The sequence below is a fragment of the Lissotriton helveticus genome, chromosome 3_1 (assembly GCF_964261635.1).
Source record: "Lissotriton helveticus chromosome 3_1, aLisHel1.1, whole genome shotgun sequence".
Classification (NCBI taxonomy): Eukaryota; Metazoa; Chordata; class Amphibia; order Caudata; family Salamandridae; genus Lissotriton; species Lissotriton helveticus.
The window spans coordinates 306,299,537-306,316,557 of record NC_136061.1 but is presented as its reverse complement, the minus strand read 5'-3'; the positions used below and the strand labels follow the sequence as shown (position 1 = coordinate 306,316,557).

Sequence of the window (17,021 nt, the reverse complement as noted above, 5' to 3'; positions counted from 1 at the left end):
GGACTTCCAGCTGCAGTGCCCATAGACTCTGCGAGTGTCCCTCTTGCAAGATGTTTAGCTTAGATTTAGCCAAGTGGAGGGGTGTCTGTCCTGCTCGGTCCAAAGCATACACCCTCGCGCCTGAGCAAAGATATCAATATATGAGGAAATCCGGCGAGTGGGTCTCAGGGAGAAACAAGACATGAAGACATGAGAAGGCCAGCAGTGAAGGATGAAGAACAAGGCTAGTCCCAAGCATGTGAGGATATCTTGGCTGCCCTGAAGCTAGGGAGGTGCAAGGAGAGTAAAAACATCTGCAGGGACCTGCAATGGTGAGCCACTGCTGCGGAGAGGTTCAAAGAAGAGACGTGTAGAATTAGATGTTTTTTAAGCTGGAAAAGATCTCAAGAGCATTTCAGTTGAAATGGAAGCAAGCTCACAATAAGTTCTGGGAGCAGCTGATTCAAATGAAAACTTTCCCTAAACTGATCATGGCCGAAGGCAACAATGCACGATCTGAAATCAGGCAAACATGACACAATGAAAGTATAAAGATTCAGCACAAATGAACCCTTCTAGAAAAGTGGCAGGGCTCAAACAGGTCGCTAAAAAAAGGCAAAGTCCATAAATGCAGTGTCGTCTATGGGTATTTCTGGAGGTGCTACACAGACATTCCCATATATCCAGGCCTTCTATTTGTTAGGAGTTGATACGGTGAACTCACAGGGTGTTGGACTGCTCGAGACTGAGAAAGGGGGAATTTGGGGGAAGCGAGAAACCAATCTCAAGACCTAAACTCCATTTATTGTGAAGATGGCTTGCGTAAGTTCTATGGGTGAGAGGCAAGAGGAAGTAGTGCACAAGCAAGTCATCAAGAATATCAGATCACCAAAGTAGATAAAAAAAAAAATAAGAGCAGGAAGCAAAACCTGTGCGCTTAGGAAGGAAGCAGGACAAAAGACCTGTACCTGGGTTCTGCCTTGAGGGCCAGTCATACATTGAGAAAAAACAGTATTGGCATATTAATATTTTCTTTGGTTTGAGAACACTGCGTAACGGATGGCTGTCGCAGACCAACCCTCACAACGATGTGTTCCAATGAATGCGGAAAAACTGGAATGAGCAGTTCCTGATACAACATCTATATAGCTCCTTAGGATGGCATCTCTTTTTCAAAGGCATATGGTGAAATACTCCGAAATGAGCAAGCAGGAAAATATTTGTTTTTGTGTTGCTGTCCATTCACCTAAAAAAGGGAAGACGCCTTAACCATTTGTTATTTGAAATGTAAACTGGTCATCTTTATGAAATCAGTGAGGCTTACTGAGGACACTTGTATACGTTTAATAAAATCCCCTTAAACAGAATGGCACAGCTCATACTAACTAGTGGAAAAGATGGCAACGTAGTCATAACTAGTATCGATTATTTACACTCATTAGAAGCAGAGTACTAGTTTGGTAAATGGCAGTAGCGGCCGCGAAAGCAAAAGTCATCGTGATCGCGGTGAAAGCGAAAGTGGTCGTGATCGCGATGACGCGCTAAAGCACGCGAGGGATGCGCGCGCAGCAGTTATTTGAGAGGCGGAGATTCGCGCCCACGCTTGTGCGCGTGACCGCAACCTGTTGGCCGCTTTGGTAGCACTTCGGAAAGCCGCTTACTAAATGTCTCACCAGAGCAACATAGGCGCTGGCTCAGGCGGGACCTAAAAAACCACCTGGGAGGCCCACAATTTCCGCTACAGGGAGCCTTTTTGAAGGGACGTCCAGATATTTGTACCATTTTTTGCAGGAATTTGTTGTAAAACTCCCTGCATATATCCAAGATACCCAAGACTTTTTGTGTAAGTTAGAAAATTTAGCTTGGAAACAAAATGTATTACTCGTTACGCTTGATGTAACTTCATTATATACAAGCATTGAGCATGAGACAGGATTGAACGCTATGCGCCACTTCTTGGACACACAACATATCTCACTGTACCAACACTCAAGAATGTTATTTGAAATGGGCAGATTATGTCTGGAAAACAACTCTTTCATGTATGGCAATGAAACCTACAAACAGGTCAGCGGAACAGCCATGGGCACCTGCTTTGCCCCCAGCTATGCTAATTTGCATATGGGCTGGTGGGAGGAGCAGGTGCTCAAGGTTGATTTTGCAAAGGAGTGGGATGAAAATGTGGTATTTTGGAAAAGGTTTATTGATTACCTCTTTGTGGTATGGGGAGGTTCGGAAGAATCTGCTAAGTGCTATATAGGTCAACTTAATAACAAATTTAAGATTTACAGACACAATCAGCACAACCAGGGTAACATTCCTAGACTTTGAGTTATAAGTAAAAAATACTATACTACACACCCGAACATTTAGGAAAATCCCCGCAGGCAATTCAATCCTGCATGCGAATAGCCGCCACCCGACAAAACTCAAAATGAGCATCCCTTATGCTGAGCATCTTTCGGATGAAAAGGAATTGTAGTGAGAGGCAAGCATTAGAGGATGCTCAAGTCAATTTGAGCAAAAGATTTGAGGCAAGGGGCTGCAAAGATCATATTTTAGAACAAGCATTACAAAAAGTTGGAGGTATCAAAAGAGATGCACTATTGGAACCAAAAGAGAGAAAGAAGAAAACGAGAAATCAGGAAAGTGAGGAAATCAGACTAATCACAGGGTACAGTGCCTACCACACAAGTGTAAGAGACTGTGTGAGTAGGCACTGGCACCTTATCAGGAGTTTCACCATAGCATTGCTTAGTGCTATAGTGAAAAGTAGACCACAGGTGACTTTTAAAAGAGCAGATTCCATGAGACAAGAATTTGTAGACAGCAGTCTGGAATTAATTAAACCAGAGAATTGGTTAAACTCGAATCCAGGCTTTTATAAATGTCAAAAATGCAAAGCCTGTACGATTGGGTACATGTCCGCATACTCCAGCTCATGCGGGCGATTAAAAATAACGATAAAACTTATCCTGTGGCCTGGCATATAAATGAGTTCCATAAGGACAAACTGGTAGATTTAACTTTCTTTGCAGTGGACCAGGTAACTAGAATGAGAAGAGGGGGAAACGGAGAGAGAAAATTGCAGCAGCTGGAGTCAAAGTACATCATGCTCTTCAATACCAGAATCCCGTCTGGATTGAATACAGACAAGGGCTTGCATGTACATTTAGGCAACTAGCAGTGTCCAGAGTTGATTGCTCATTTTAAACACACAAGCAACCAAACTGTGAAAATTAGGGCTAAAAGTGTCAGGAAAATAAGTTTTCCTGAAGGAATCATAAGGTTTTTGAAGTCAATGTTTTGTTAAAAGATAATTGTAAATTAATTGATTTTTTTAAAATTTATTTATATATATATATATATATCTATATATATCAATTATTTATAAGATTTATGAATTGGAGATTATGAAGCAGGTCATGGTAAAGTCATATATAAAAAAAGAGTAGAAAGATATATATAAGTATATGAGAAAAGGTGCAGCACTTTATATATTGTTCGTTGACAGGATTACAAAAGGAACATGGCACATTAATCCAAGCAGTGGGAAAGTACTAGCACTTTATGAATATAGGCACTGTATTGCACTAGCAATTCACAGAAGGCATCTTGTAGGATAAAAGCATTTGCACTTTATCATGCTTGGATTACTGATCGATAAGCCACAACAAAGAAAGATTTGGGTATCATTCAGTATCCCAATGAACAACAAAAGAACTGTATCAGTTTACAATGTACTTGCACTTTATTCAATTTGATTATGTTGGAAAGATCTCCGCAAATTATTTTACAAAGATCCCTTTTAAACTTTTTTTAATATGTATGAAATGAATATATATTTTAAAGTTTTTAACATTTTTCAGCAAAATCTATGTGTACATGTTATCCATCAATGCACACAGAAGATGAAGAGCCATAATGTCCCACTTTGCTTTAAGATAGGAAGATACAATTTGACACAAAGTAATCAAATTGGTAGAATTGGGCACTTGCCAAAGTAATAAGAACTTTGGGATATATTTGTTAGCATGAAAGAATTGCAAGCAGGAACGTCAAGGGAGATTATGGAATGATTTTGACTTCAAGTTATTTGAATATGGACATAATATATATTTGTGTGTATATATTTATATATATATACATATATATATATATATATATATATCTATATATATCTATCTATATATATATATATTCACAGAAAAAACCATAGGTTATAGACCATATATAGTTAGGAATTAGCATTTACAAAACCTTGAAAATTCACTGAAAAAACCATAGGTTATAGACCATATATAGTTAGGAATTAGCATTTAGAAAACCTTATTTCACTCACACAAAACCATTGAAATTCCATATATAGTTAGTTGCACTAACTATATATCGCGCACCCGCAATCCACTGCTGATGATGTCACATATTACATCATTCATGACATGGTCAGTGACATCACTGATGACATCACTGATGACATCTCAAATGACATCACTGATGATATCTCTTTTGACATCAATGGTCACATCAATGATGATATCATTAATGTGACAATACAATGCATCTCCTCAACTTTAATATAACCTCTGTTACACCCAGTGTTAAATACAGAGTATAATTTTTGAAACCATTGACACACCAATACTAGTTACTACATACGCATTCACTGATTCCTACGTCTACACACACATTCACTCATTCACCCATACAATCATTCATACATACAATCACTCATCTTTACAACACTATCATATGCACTCATACACCTATACAGACACTCACACTCTGCCACTCATCCATGGAGTTACTCACACACCTAGTCAGTCCTGTAAAGAATCAATCACACTTCCATTTTCTAATCTACACAGTTAAACATAGAGTACCTTACATTTTCAAACATATACTAACACATACTTACTCTCTTATAGAATCACTGATACAAGTACACATTGATCTGCACAGAGTCACACACCTCCCAGCCAGCCATACACACACTCAGTCTCCCATACAAATACTTGTGCAACCAATCAATAACCCATATAGCTACTTATATAGCTACTGATCAACACATGCAGCAGCTTGCACAACAACAGACATACTGATGCACACTTTCAGACAGTTTAGTCACTAACCCGTGCATTTAGTAAGACGCATTTAATCACTCACTCATACAGTCAATCACGCACCTACTAAAACCTTCATTCAGACACTTATACATCCACTCATTCTTCAATATGTAAAACATATTTAAACTTTACAGAAACACATAATCACTGGATGTTGTCATCAGTGATGTCATCAGTGATGTCACTGACCATGTCATGAATGATGTAATATGTGACATCATCAGCAGTGGATTGCGGGTGCGCGATATATAGTTAGTGCAACTAACTATATATGGAATTTCAATGGTTTTGTGTGAGTGAAATAAGGTTTTCTAAATGCTAATTCCTAACTATATATGGTCTATAACCTATGGTTTTTTCAGTGAATTTTCAAGGTTTTGTAAATGCTAATTCCTAACTATATATGGTCTATAACCTATGGTTTTTTCTGTGAATTTCATTGTTTTTTTAACAGCTAATATCTGTAGCTGTAAAATGTATTCTTCTTTAAATCCAAAAATATATTTTATATGTTTATGAATAATTTTTTTTTAAAATATTTTTTTTTCTTCGTTCCCGCTTCGCGAATCGGGAAGCTTCCCGTTAGCTGACCTTGATGCCGCGAAATAGACCGCGAGCCGGTAAACGTTTCTTTACCGCAAGTGCCGCGTTAGAAAACAACATCGTGACGCCTCCCGTCCGCATGACGTTCCACGTTGTCGCGTGATACGTCATATGACGTGCTACGTTAGCGAACTGGTACGCGAAGCGAGTGCCAAAGCGCAGGTTTCTGGAAGCAAACCGGGAGGCCCTGCAAAGCGCTTAACGTAAACACAGCAAGTCATGTGACTTGGTAATAACACTTTTCATTGGTTCATTTCACTTTTGGTTTCCTAATGATGTAAGACTAGGTCATATAATCTAAAATGAACACTTTTGATTGGTTGAGAACTCTTGTTTTTCCCAAATGATGAAAATCCCTCCTTCTTTCCTCACTCTGACTTTCATCATTGTGAGAGAAAGACCCTTTGTGATCACTGAGCAATGGCTTCTTTAGTAGCTTCAGCTGGTGCTTCCCCACCACCTCCACCACATCCAAGGAAGAGTGGACCACCTGCTCAAGTTGTAATTCAACAAGAAGAAGAAGAAGAGGAACAGGAGGACGAGCACGAAGAGAGGCAGTTTTTGCCTGAGCAGCCCAAGACGTCTCACCGGAAAGAAAACTTCATTTGGCAATTTTTTAAAATTCCCAAAGGTCAGAAAAAAGTAAATGCAAGATACGTAACTTGCCTTATATGTCAAGATAGACTGTCCAGAGGGACCGACAAAAAATACAGTTTCGGAAACTACACAATGCATCGCCATATGACTAGGTGGCATCCTAACAACTACAGTGCTGCACAGTTTCGGAACGACCTAGATAATCTCCCTATTATGGCCAGAAGATCTGTTGTACCGGAAGTAACGGGACCAGAGGGCAGGGAGATGGTGCCAAATATACAAATGAGATTTGGTGAAGTAAAACACACCTGCGTATTTTGCGATGGATTCATTTCCTACGGAGAAAGAAGCATCACTCTGATCAACAGAGCTATTGACTATCATATGCAAGTTTGTCCGAAACGCCCAAAATAATAAATACTTCTTTTTTTTGTTTTGTTGCTCCTGTTGAGCCCTTTACAATGAATCGTTTTCATTGCCCCCTCCAAGAAAAACCCAAAAAAATATAAAACTGTTCCGAAAAATTCAAAAACATTAAAAAAATGTTCAGAAAAATAAAAAAAAAAGTTCTTTTCAGAACTACCTCCCCGTTATTAAAAAATTGGTACAATATTTGGAACTGTGCCAACCTCTATTTCTCTTAGTTCGCTTCCTAGTTCGCTCGCTGGTACGCGAACTGGAAGCGAACCAAAAACAGTAAGTATAAGGGAAGGAAACACACACTTATGTTAAAAGAAAGACAGCTATAGGGGAGTAAACTAGAGATACTATTACCCATAATCCACTACTGATGATGTCACATATTACATCATTCATGACATGCTCAGTGACATCATCAGCAGAGGATTGCGGGTTTTTTGGCAACATGCCTTATCCACGGTTTAATAACGCTGCCTTTTGCTTTATATAAGTTTTCAAATTGTATGAAATATATACCAATAGGTCTTTATGAACCTTTAGGTAGTGCTTTTGTTCATGAGGTCTGGTCGCTTCCATACACATACAGATGTTTCAAAGATGATCAAGAAGTTTATCTGAATGGAGAGGAATGCACTGAGACGCCAGATCATTCACTAATGTGTAGGCACATACAGTTACACGATTCATGCAACAAACACCGACCAAATATGGCTTGCGTGTTGCAAGGCACGCCAGTTCCTGCTATCATCCCCACGTTCAAGTTGTTGGAAAATGGTAGTTATTTGATGCTCAATAATGAAGATTGTTCTGAGTTAATTAAAAGTATTCCTTTTATCGTAACAGTAAGTGAACGGGTTATTTGCTGCAGAAATGTTCTATTTCCTCCCACACATGAACATAGGGAGTTTTCAATCTGGCCACAAATACCAACCTTGGGACACGTTTCAACGGCATGACAAGAATAAGAGCTCTTTTGTCTCAGAGAGAGGTGGCCTTGAGTTCGGCCCGTGAAACTTTCGTACTTCACATAGCGAACACCCGTACACAGGTTTGCCTTTCAATTTCAGCAACATGTTTCCGACTATCTTTAACGCATCCTCCACAAAATCCCTGGCACACTTTTTTAAAGTTGTTACCAGTGGTCTCGTGACTTCATTTGAGAAAATCTTTGGAGTCATCCCTGCTCCCTTTCATTCCATTTTCTCCACTCTGGTTCGTGGATTGCATTTTTACTTGCATTACCAGCGGACGCTCTTGTGCTTTTTTACATTTTTAAATATGGATGTCCCTCCTATGCAACCTCCGACCCTGCAGCTGCTGACACTGTTCCGCAATCGCATGCTAGAATATTATGGCACAATGCCGTTGGCGATATTAAGCACGGCATATGGATTATCTTTTCGGTTCTCCTACTTCACCTGTGTCCAGCCTGTATTTCACTGCCTGACCTGTGATTTCGATTGGGCCATTGATTTGTGTCTCTGCGGACCGGTTTCTCCTGACGTCGACTTTAATCAGCTGATGACTCCTATCATTACTCACGAGTTGATTTGTCCTGGCGAAAGGATTATGGCTGTGGCATTGATGCATGGACTACTTGGTCCCTGGAATTTACTGGCGGCAGCACAGTCTTTCTTGGAACACAGCTTTCTTGAAAACCCACCGAGCTGTCCTCTGATGGTGATAGAGGATCCGGTGCTGGGAGAGCACGTATGTTCTTTTCCGCTTTTAAATTGGATGGCTGAACTGTTTTCGGATGAAGACGGTGACTTCCTGTTGGAGGCTGTTGCAGCTTATTTTGCATACACAGTTATGTCATAGACCTTTTTCATGTTTCATATGCTGAGTACTAGCATTTCATTGACAATTCATTGACTTAATTGTCAAGTTTTTATTATTTACCTTGCCTATTGGCTTAAGACTCGATAAAGTACTTGGCTGTTTTATTTTTCTTTAGCATTGAATTTTCCTAGTTTTTAATGCTTTACCTTGCGGACCGTCCACATATAAACTTGCAATCTGCTCTCATGAGATGGCACTTCTATTATCTTATTCAGTTCGTTTCCGGATCATGAGGAGGTGTCATCTAGGTCCTGGATATCTTTACACCGTGTTAAGTTAGCATGGGCTCATTACCGGTTTAAACGCCATTTTTCCTTTTTTGCAACTTCTGCACACGACATTTAGTTGTTGCTTTAGCTTTCCACCTAGTAGTTCATCGTGGTTTACATGAGAATAATATGTTATTGGTCTACTATCTGCTTTACTTGTTAAACTATATCTGTACAGCGAGTGCTAAAGTTTCAAGAACAACACGATACAGAATTGTTATGAGGTCTGATCTCCACGACTTCATACTCATAACATAAGTGCAACTTCTGCCAATTCTGGGCATGAGGCGGGTTTTATATTGCTTTGCCGAACACACATACACAACAGTTGATGCGGTTCACATGAAGAGAGAGCTGGTGTATGCTGATGTGATTCCTTCAAATCTAAGACACTAAAGTATGGGCACGCCCTAAACCAACACAAAGAGACCTTCTTAGCAAATAATATAATATGTGTATTAGGGAGGGTGAGATATAAGCAGCCGCGGGCCGTGGAGGGAGTTACGGTGAGGCAGGGAGGCGGGGAGGGGGAGAAGCAGGGTGGAGCCCTCTCTACCTTGCCCCTCCCCCTCCCCGCCTCCCTGCCCCACCGTAACTCCCTCCACGGCCCGCGGCTGCTTATAAGTGTTGCTAACTCTTATTCATTTACAGCATGTTAACATACTGTCACCATTCGCTTTTTATGTACTAGTAACTATGCTGGTAATTTTGCTACTGATAATATGTGTACTTGTATTCTCCACCCTGCTTCTCCCCCTCCCCGCCTCCCTGCCTCACCGTAACTCCCTCCACGGCCCGCGGCTGCTTATAAGTGTTGCTAACTCTTATTCATTTACAGCATGTTAACATACTATCACCATTCACTTTTTATGTACTAGTAACTATGCTGGTAATTTTGCTACTGATAATATGTGTACTTTTATTATCTAAGGTACTACGCCTGAGAAGACGGCATTAGTAAATAAACATTTCAAATACACATGTGTTCTTCTTAACTCCATGTTCTGGTTTCTAAGAAATATATAACGACCGACTGTTCATGAGTTCCACGTATCCTGAGGTACTATAAGTTCATATTATGGATTGTCTAAACATTGAGAGTTTGTTATATCCAATGTGACACTGTACCTAGCTTGCTAAATAGTTTTTGATTACTAACGTGAGTTTTGGGACACCCTAATTCGCCGAGGTTCCAATCCTCTGTCCACAGTTCTGTGTGAGAACAGAAACCCTGCGACAGGGGCACCCCCGACCCTTGCTGGACCTTCATCACACTTGCGATACAACTCCAGCAATGCGCCACCTTTACGGCACAGATACATCACGCATCTGTGCTGTTTTTGCCCCGTGATGCGCCGCATTGTAAATGCAGCACACCATAGGTGACGGAACAGCGGCACAGAATGACTAACACATCCCTGGTGATGCGCCAGTCATCATAAATCTATCCCTATGCTTCTTATCTTGTTAGAGATGAACCGCCATATGTATCATCAAAGTTATTTGCATTTCCTAAATAGCGAACTTTAAGGAATAAATAGCGATTCTTTACCATTCCTAGTTTGCGATGAGCTATTTGCTAATTAGCCGAATGTAGCCCAATGAAGCCCAATGTAGCCCAATGTAGCCCAAAGATGGCCGCCAGACACACAAAAAAACAAATGTAGCCCAAATATCAGCCAGATGTAGCCCAACTATAGCCCAGTGACAGAATGACCAATCAGCTTCGCAAACCTCCGTTACGCGAAGCGGAGCGCTGTTACAGATATATATCTTTTTTTGAACGTTAATTTCTCAAAATCCACTGGAGCACATATATTGAGACCTAGCAAAGGCACATCGGGCTACCAGTCCCTAATATTTTGCCAAGTTTCGTGCAAATCCATTCAGCCGTTCAATTATTATTTTTATTATTTTTTTTTGCCCCGCGGGGCCCTTTTAAAACCTCCACATCAAACCTAGGGGGTCAGCGAGGATCTACTATGCCCCCTTATAGTTATTTCCCCCTTTGTTTTGACCTCCTCTTGTCTCTCGATCCTACCGAGAGACAAGATGGCGGCCGCTACGGACTGTTTGGAATGTTGACAGACGCCGGAGAACCAATCAGCTTCGCTTCACAAAGCTCCGTTGCGCGAAAAGTCCGCGAACCAGAGCGCTAACCGGTCCGCTGTTACAGATATATATCTTTTTTTAAACGTTAATTTCTCAAAATCCACTGGAGCACATATATTGAGACCTACAAAAGGCACATCGGGCTACCAGTCCCTACAATTTTGCCAAGTTTCGTGCAAATCCATTCAGCCGTTCGGGCTAAAAGTGAGGCCAACCGCCCTATGGAAAACTCAATGTTAAAAACACGTTTTGGGACCCCCCTTTTTTCTCGGCCCCCACTGGACGAACCCCCCCCAAATTTTCAAGGGCTGCTCAGAAACAAAATGTGCCATTTTCCTGAAAATTTCAGCCAATTCCGTCCACAAACGCCAAAGTTATTAGACATAGAATTTTCAAAAAACCCATAGAGAAAAAATCCTAACTATATATACCTACTGGCGACCGCCAGTAGGTAATATATAGATATATATATATATATATCCTAAATACCGCAGGTGAGCAGTGGCAGGTTTCATGCCTCCTTCCTCAGCAATTCAAATAAAGTGCAATTATTTTATTTTCTGCAGTTTCACCGCCATAACGTTTCGGCTCCCCAGAGCCTTGTTCACATGACAACGTGAACCAATAGGATGACCTCTTATAAAGTGCAAGTTATAAATCAAACCACATGACTTCATTACGTATAGACAAAGAAGACCAGTAACTCCTTACTGTTTAGACAGAATTATACACTCAATACTAACAGTTAAAATTCCAAGGGTTACATAAATTGGTGCAATGAGCGTAAAGAATATACAAAAACGTTAGGATATGATTTAAATATCATATGTAACGCATATAGCGCTTTAATCAATGCCTGAATGCCGTTTTTGATGTAACAAAGTCCCGTGACATCCATAGAGTAATGAAATCAATTAAAATAAATGGATAAATCCTATAGTACAGTACAGTAAACATATTTGTGCAAATGGCAAGAAAATGTGCACACACGCAATGGTTAAACGTCTTTTAAATACATTTTCTTATTACTTGCAAAATGCAAATTAAATTATCAAAAAACTTCGACGTATGAGGTGGAAAGTGAAAATTCATGTCAATATTTTGTTACTGTGCAAACACGCAACATTGCAATTATGTGCTATATTCATTATATTATGTGCCCAATACAGCCAAATTAGAAGATAAATACCATGACTTAATTAAAACTGCCCTCAGCAATCAATGTTAATATGCTGTATTGTGTTACTGGCACATAAATTAATCAACATTGTGAAGATGATCAATAACATGTCTAGCACAACATCACATTGCCACCCTAATAATTGCAACATTACCAAACGCCAATAGCAGCTTCATATGTCAGACTCTATGTATTCACTTTTAGACATCATTCTCCTCTTTGTGGATCACTTTTAAGCAATGTCCTAAGATGTAGGAGTTTCTAAGATATATACGTATACATTCACCTTGAGGCATGAATTGAATTTAATAATTATATTTCAAAACATCAGACACAAAAGCTTGGTAATATTTGTTTGGATCATGTACTAGAATATAGCCTGTCTTCCATAGTGATAATGGCAGCGGACCATGTGATCGGGAGCTTGTGTCTTTTAAGTGGTTGCTAATGTATTTTACTAAATCACAGAGCGTTGCCCATAGGGCCTCACAGAAGTTATCTTTCAGAAGCAAATGTATACATGTCAACCTCTTGACTTAAAATTGTATGTAATATGAAGTCTTTAAGAAGGCAATTCTTTAAGGTGAATAGAAAACTGTCAACACGTATCGTAGATTGAATTAATTCCAAGTTTATAAATCCTATAGGACGGTGTCACAATGAATGTATGATGTCATCAGTGTTGTTTATTAGAGATGTGATCAATAATTTAATTAAATATAGAATTTAAAATGTCATGAGTGACATAATATACGAGGGCATAAGCAGGGGTGCACGTTCCAGTTAATTCAGTGCTCAGTTTCACCTGAAATTCACAATGCAAACTTAAATGTGACAATCTAAATATAGCGACTACTCAATTGACTTTATTCAATGCATATCCACTTCACTGATATTTAAAATCAGATATTCTTTAGTGTTACTAACTTAAATTAGTAATTTGACCTTACAAATTACAATAAAGCGCTATATTAGGCATAGTAAAACAAGTGAGTATAACAACTTTGAAGATAGAAAGATTACTTTCTTACACTTGAGCTTTAACTTCTTTAAAACCCACCAACAAATAATCTGGAATTTTTGCTGCATGTGTTTTGTTTGTGTGACTGCATATAAATAAAAAAGGCATGTGTTATCATAAGATCAAATGATAATGCATTACATTGGCTACGAAACACACCTATTTTTACCACATTATGGCCCTGCATGATGGATTTTTGATTAAACAAACTGTGGTTTGGTCACATGTAAGTGTCTGAATTCACATTTATTGGTGTTAGGGAACATTGTCAAACAGTGAGCAAAGACAGGGATTTAACTACTAGACTTAATAGCAACTTACCTACAAACCTTCCTACTACACTTTCCATTTCAGAGCTACCATCTCCACCAGTTTCATTGTCAGATGTATCTTCACTGCTGCTGAAGATTTTTCGCTCACTTTGGCCATCAGGTTTCATGAAGTTATCTACATCATCCCATTTATATTCTTGCTGATCCTCAATATTGACACTGTGAAAAAGTTCAATATTTTCCAGCTCACTCCCCGATTCTGGTTCTTCTTGTTGATAATGTGACACAATTCCTAGCTTTCCAGCTGCTGCTTTTTCTGCCATTTCTTTCACTTCACCTACAAATTGTAAACCATATAATCTTCAAAAAGATTTCCAGAGCTTTCTATACTTGGTGACATCTTATGCTCACATTAAACATTAATAATGGGTTGGTTTATTTAATTAAATTCCTTAGTTTGTATGAATTACAATAGATGGCCATAGACAAGTTATGTAGCATCATGAGACGACACTACTGTTTTACAAACTGAGAGAATAATGTGAAGTATCTTTTTAGTCTATTACAGAGTAAGAATATACTTCTTCGATTAAACTAACTTTGTACTTCTCATTACCTCTTATGAAAAAGTTTAGTAACTGATTTAGATATCTCAAAGTCGTTTTAAGGGATTTATGTCATTGTGAAGAAAACGATTATAGAGCCTTGTCCACAGATAATCCCCTACAAAACAAAATTTAATAAAGATTACCTTATCTACGAGAGTAAACCTACTACCACAAATCCCTCTGCTATTAAAATGATTACTATTCACCGAAACCCTAACCTAATTACAAGACTAGCCCTTACCCTAATGATAGCCCTAAAGTTCACTATGTTATTTACGTTAATGGATGGGCTCACTGACGTCAGACTTTTACTGCATTCCTATTGCTTTACCTGACATTTATTTCCCTCTTTACTTTTTCTGCCTTTCGAAAACAACTTTTAGGGTTGTTATTAATGTAATTAATTGAAAAATGCTTGTATTAAAATAAATTATGGGCTAGGGTTAGAGATACATCAAAGTAATATATTTATTTAACTATACATAATTTATTCTGGACCTAGGCAGGTAGAAAACACAGAGAGAAAGCTCCCTGCATGCCAGTGACATTGACTTTTTGTCTTTCAACAAATAAATTCCTGATTTATTAGTTGATTTAAAAAAAACTAAAACTTTTGCCAACGAGGCAAAACAAACATTGTGCCTGCTCGGCAAAGTTCTATGTCTTCAGAGAAAAGCACCAAACTGGTGGCAGCAATATATGCTTTATAGAACCCCACCAGGAAAGCTGGGATAACAAAATCATGCGGGTGGTCCTCTGCCAAGGGAGTGGAGGACATACCCTCTGCTGACACGGTGGCAGGCTGTCCTTCCCCTCAATGTTAAATGACCTCCTGGCACTACACCAAAAACAAACCAATTAATTCAATGTTAAAAAAAACATTCTTCTAAGGACTTATATAAAACTTTTCTTTACTGTGGGACATTCTCTGTAATATGTACTATTTGACTATATCAGCCTGCTGCAGAAGTTATGCTGAGACAAAAGAGTAGAACTATGCAGTATGAGGACCAAAGAGAGAATTTACAGCCAGATTCATCAACGGAAAATCGGCACGCAAAGGGCTAGATTCTGAGAATCTGGCCCTTTGCGAGCGCAATTTTTGCATTTGTGATTCATCAGCCCAAATGCAAAAATCGCAAATTGCGAAATCGATAAATTGCGAGGAATTGCATTTAAGGAATCTCTATTTGAGATTCCTTAAATGCAATTCATGAACCATTTTTGAATTGCAAAATCGTTATTTTTGGCCGCTATTTACCGCGAAGTCTGACTTCGTGGTAAATAGCGAAAACTGAGAAAAATGTACTTAAGTGCATTTTTCTAAGTTGTATGTTACACACACACATGTCCTTTGGACATGTGTGTGCGCAACATCAGTCTACATTTACATTTACATTTCAGGGGTGCTACAGGGTGTCCTTTGGACACCCCTGGCACCCTTGAAATCGCATCCTTATTTGCGATTAGCAAATTGCTAATCGCAAATAAGGAATGACTCTCCATTCATTCCTATGGGCCTTTGGGCCTTTGGGCCCATAGGAATGAATGGGGAGTCATTCCTTATTTGCGATTAGCAATTTGCTAATCGCAAATAAGGAAGCTGTAGAAATCGCAAATAATATTGCGATTTCTACATGAATCCCGTTTTGCGAGTCTTTAATAGCGATTCCTTAATAATCGCTATTAAGGACTCGCAAAAGAGGACAATGATGAATCTGGGGGATAATATAATTAGAGTTTGCAACTCAAAATATAATTTTCTTTTGCCCATTTATCCGCTGTGAATGAAACCTGCGATTGCTAAATTGAGCAGAGATATTGATTGAGTAATTGACTGCTGCAAAACACAGACTCGAAATTTGTGATTTGGAACCACCATCACAGAAGTTCCTTGCAATGTTTTTTTTTTTGTTTTACTGAAATTTTAAACTAGCATATGCAGTGTACAGCAATAGTATCAATGAGCACATATAAATCGAATAAACAATGCAACAACTCGTGGCAATGGCATATATATATATCAATTAGTAATCATGCAATAATAATCTGCAAAGTGTAACAGGGTATCATGCTTATCAGAATATACATTATACATTTAGCGTTCTGTATCACCTGGGGGCTCATCCTGCACTACAGATATCAAGTATTGTAATAGTGGTTCACATATATCGTTAGGTCTAGAGGAAGAAGGGAGTTCCTCCGCATATAGTACCAACCGATCCAGGCAGCTCGCCAGTTCCTGTCAATGTTGTTATAGTTTGGGAGAACATGGCGGCCGCCGCGTAAACGGCGGCAGACGCACCTCTCTAGGGCTCTGTATGGCGATGGATCTGTGAAGCTCGGAACGACCCTGCACCCCCGACTCTGATCCTATTTTTGCTATGAGTACGCTATATCCGAAGTGATCGGATATGTACATTTTTGCCTATTTTCTGCGTTTTTTGCCGTGTCTGTGGTTCTTCCGATTTCTTTAACCCCGGCGTCTCGGCGCCTCAGCGTTCTCGCGTCTGGTGGCGGTTATGCGGGAGGAGTCTATGGTGAGCTCGACGGTGAGCTCAGCAGTTGCAGATGTTGACGCTCTAGTGTTTTTTGTTCCAGCGACCCATTTAAGAGCGGACGTCAGTCTCGGATTTCGTCTGGATACCCTAAGATCGGGTTGGCGATGGAAGGTCGCCGCTAGTGAGTGGAGGTGGAGGCGGAGTGGCTCCCTTTTCTGGTCATTGGGCAACGGCAATGGAAGAGCACACAAACCTGGGAGTGTGTGGTACTCGGAGCAGGTAGGAGGGGAGGTTAAGGGGTGTTATGGAGCCTCTGGAGAGAACCGCAGGGATCACGAGCATGTTGATCTATGTTCCCATTTCAAATTACACTCTAAAGCTGCACCAGCAACGGAGGCAGGGGGCATTATTTGTAATGTTTTGCTGGACTGTATGGAGAAGGGCACCGATGTACAAGAGGGAAAATCCCCCCTCCCCCCCTTCTAACAAGG

The 17,021-nt window shown here is 39.6% G+C and overlaps 1 protein-coding gene across 6 annotated transcripts in view; it reads right to left on the bottom strand.

Annotated features, from left to right (window-relative positions):
• The window catches only part of TEX14 (testis expressed 14, intercellular bridge forming factor), a 2,253,432-nt gene that overhangs the window by 583,620 nt on the left and 1,652,791 nt on the right, over nt 1-17,021 (bottom strand). For all 6 annotated transcript variants that reach the window (XM_078679858.1, XM_078679856.1, XM_078679860.1 and 3 more), the window contains one exon: nt 13,471-13,758. In XM_078679858.1, the coding sequence (XP_078535984.1) occupies nt 13,471-13,758 (288 nt within the window). The remainder of the gene's footprint in view (nt 1-13,470; nt 13,759-17,021) is intronic.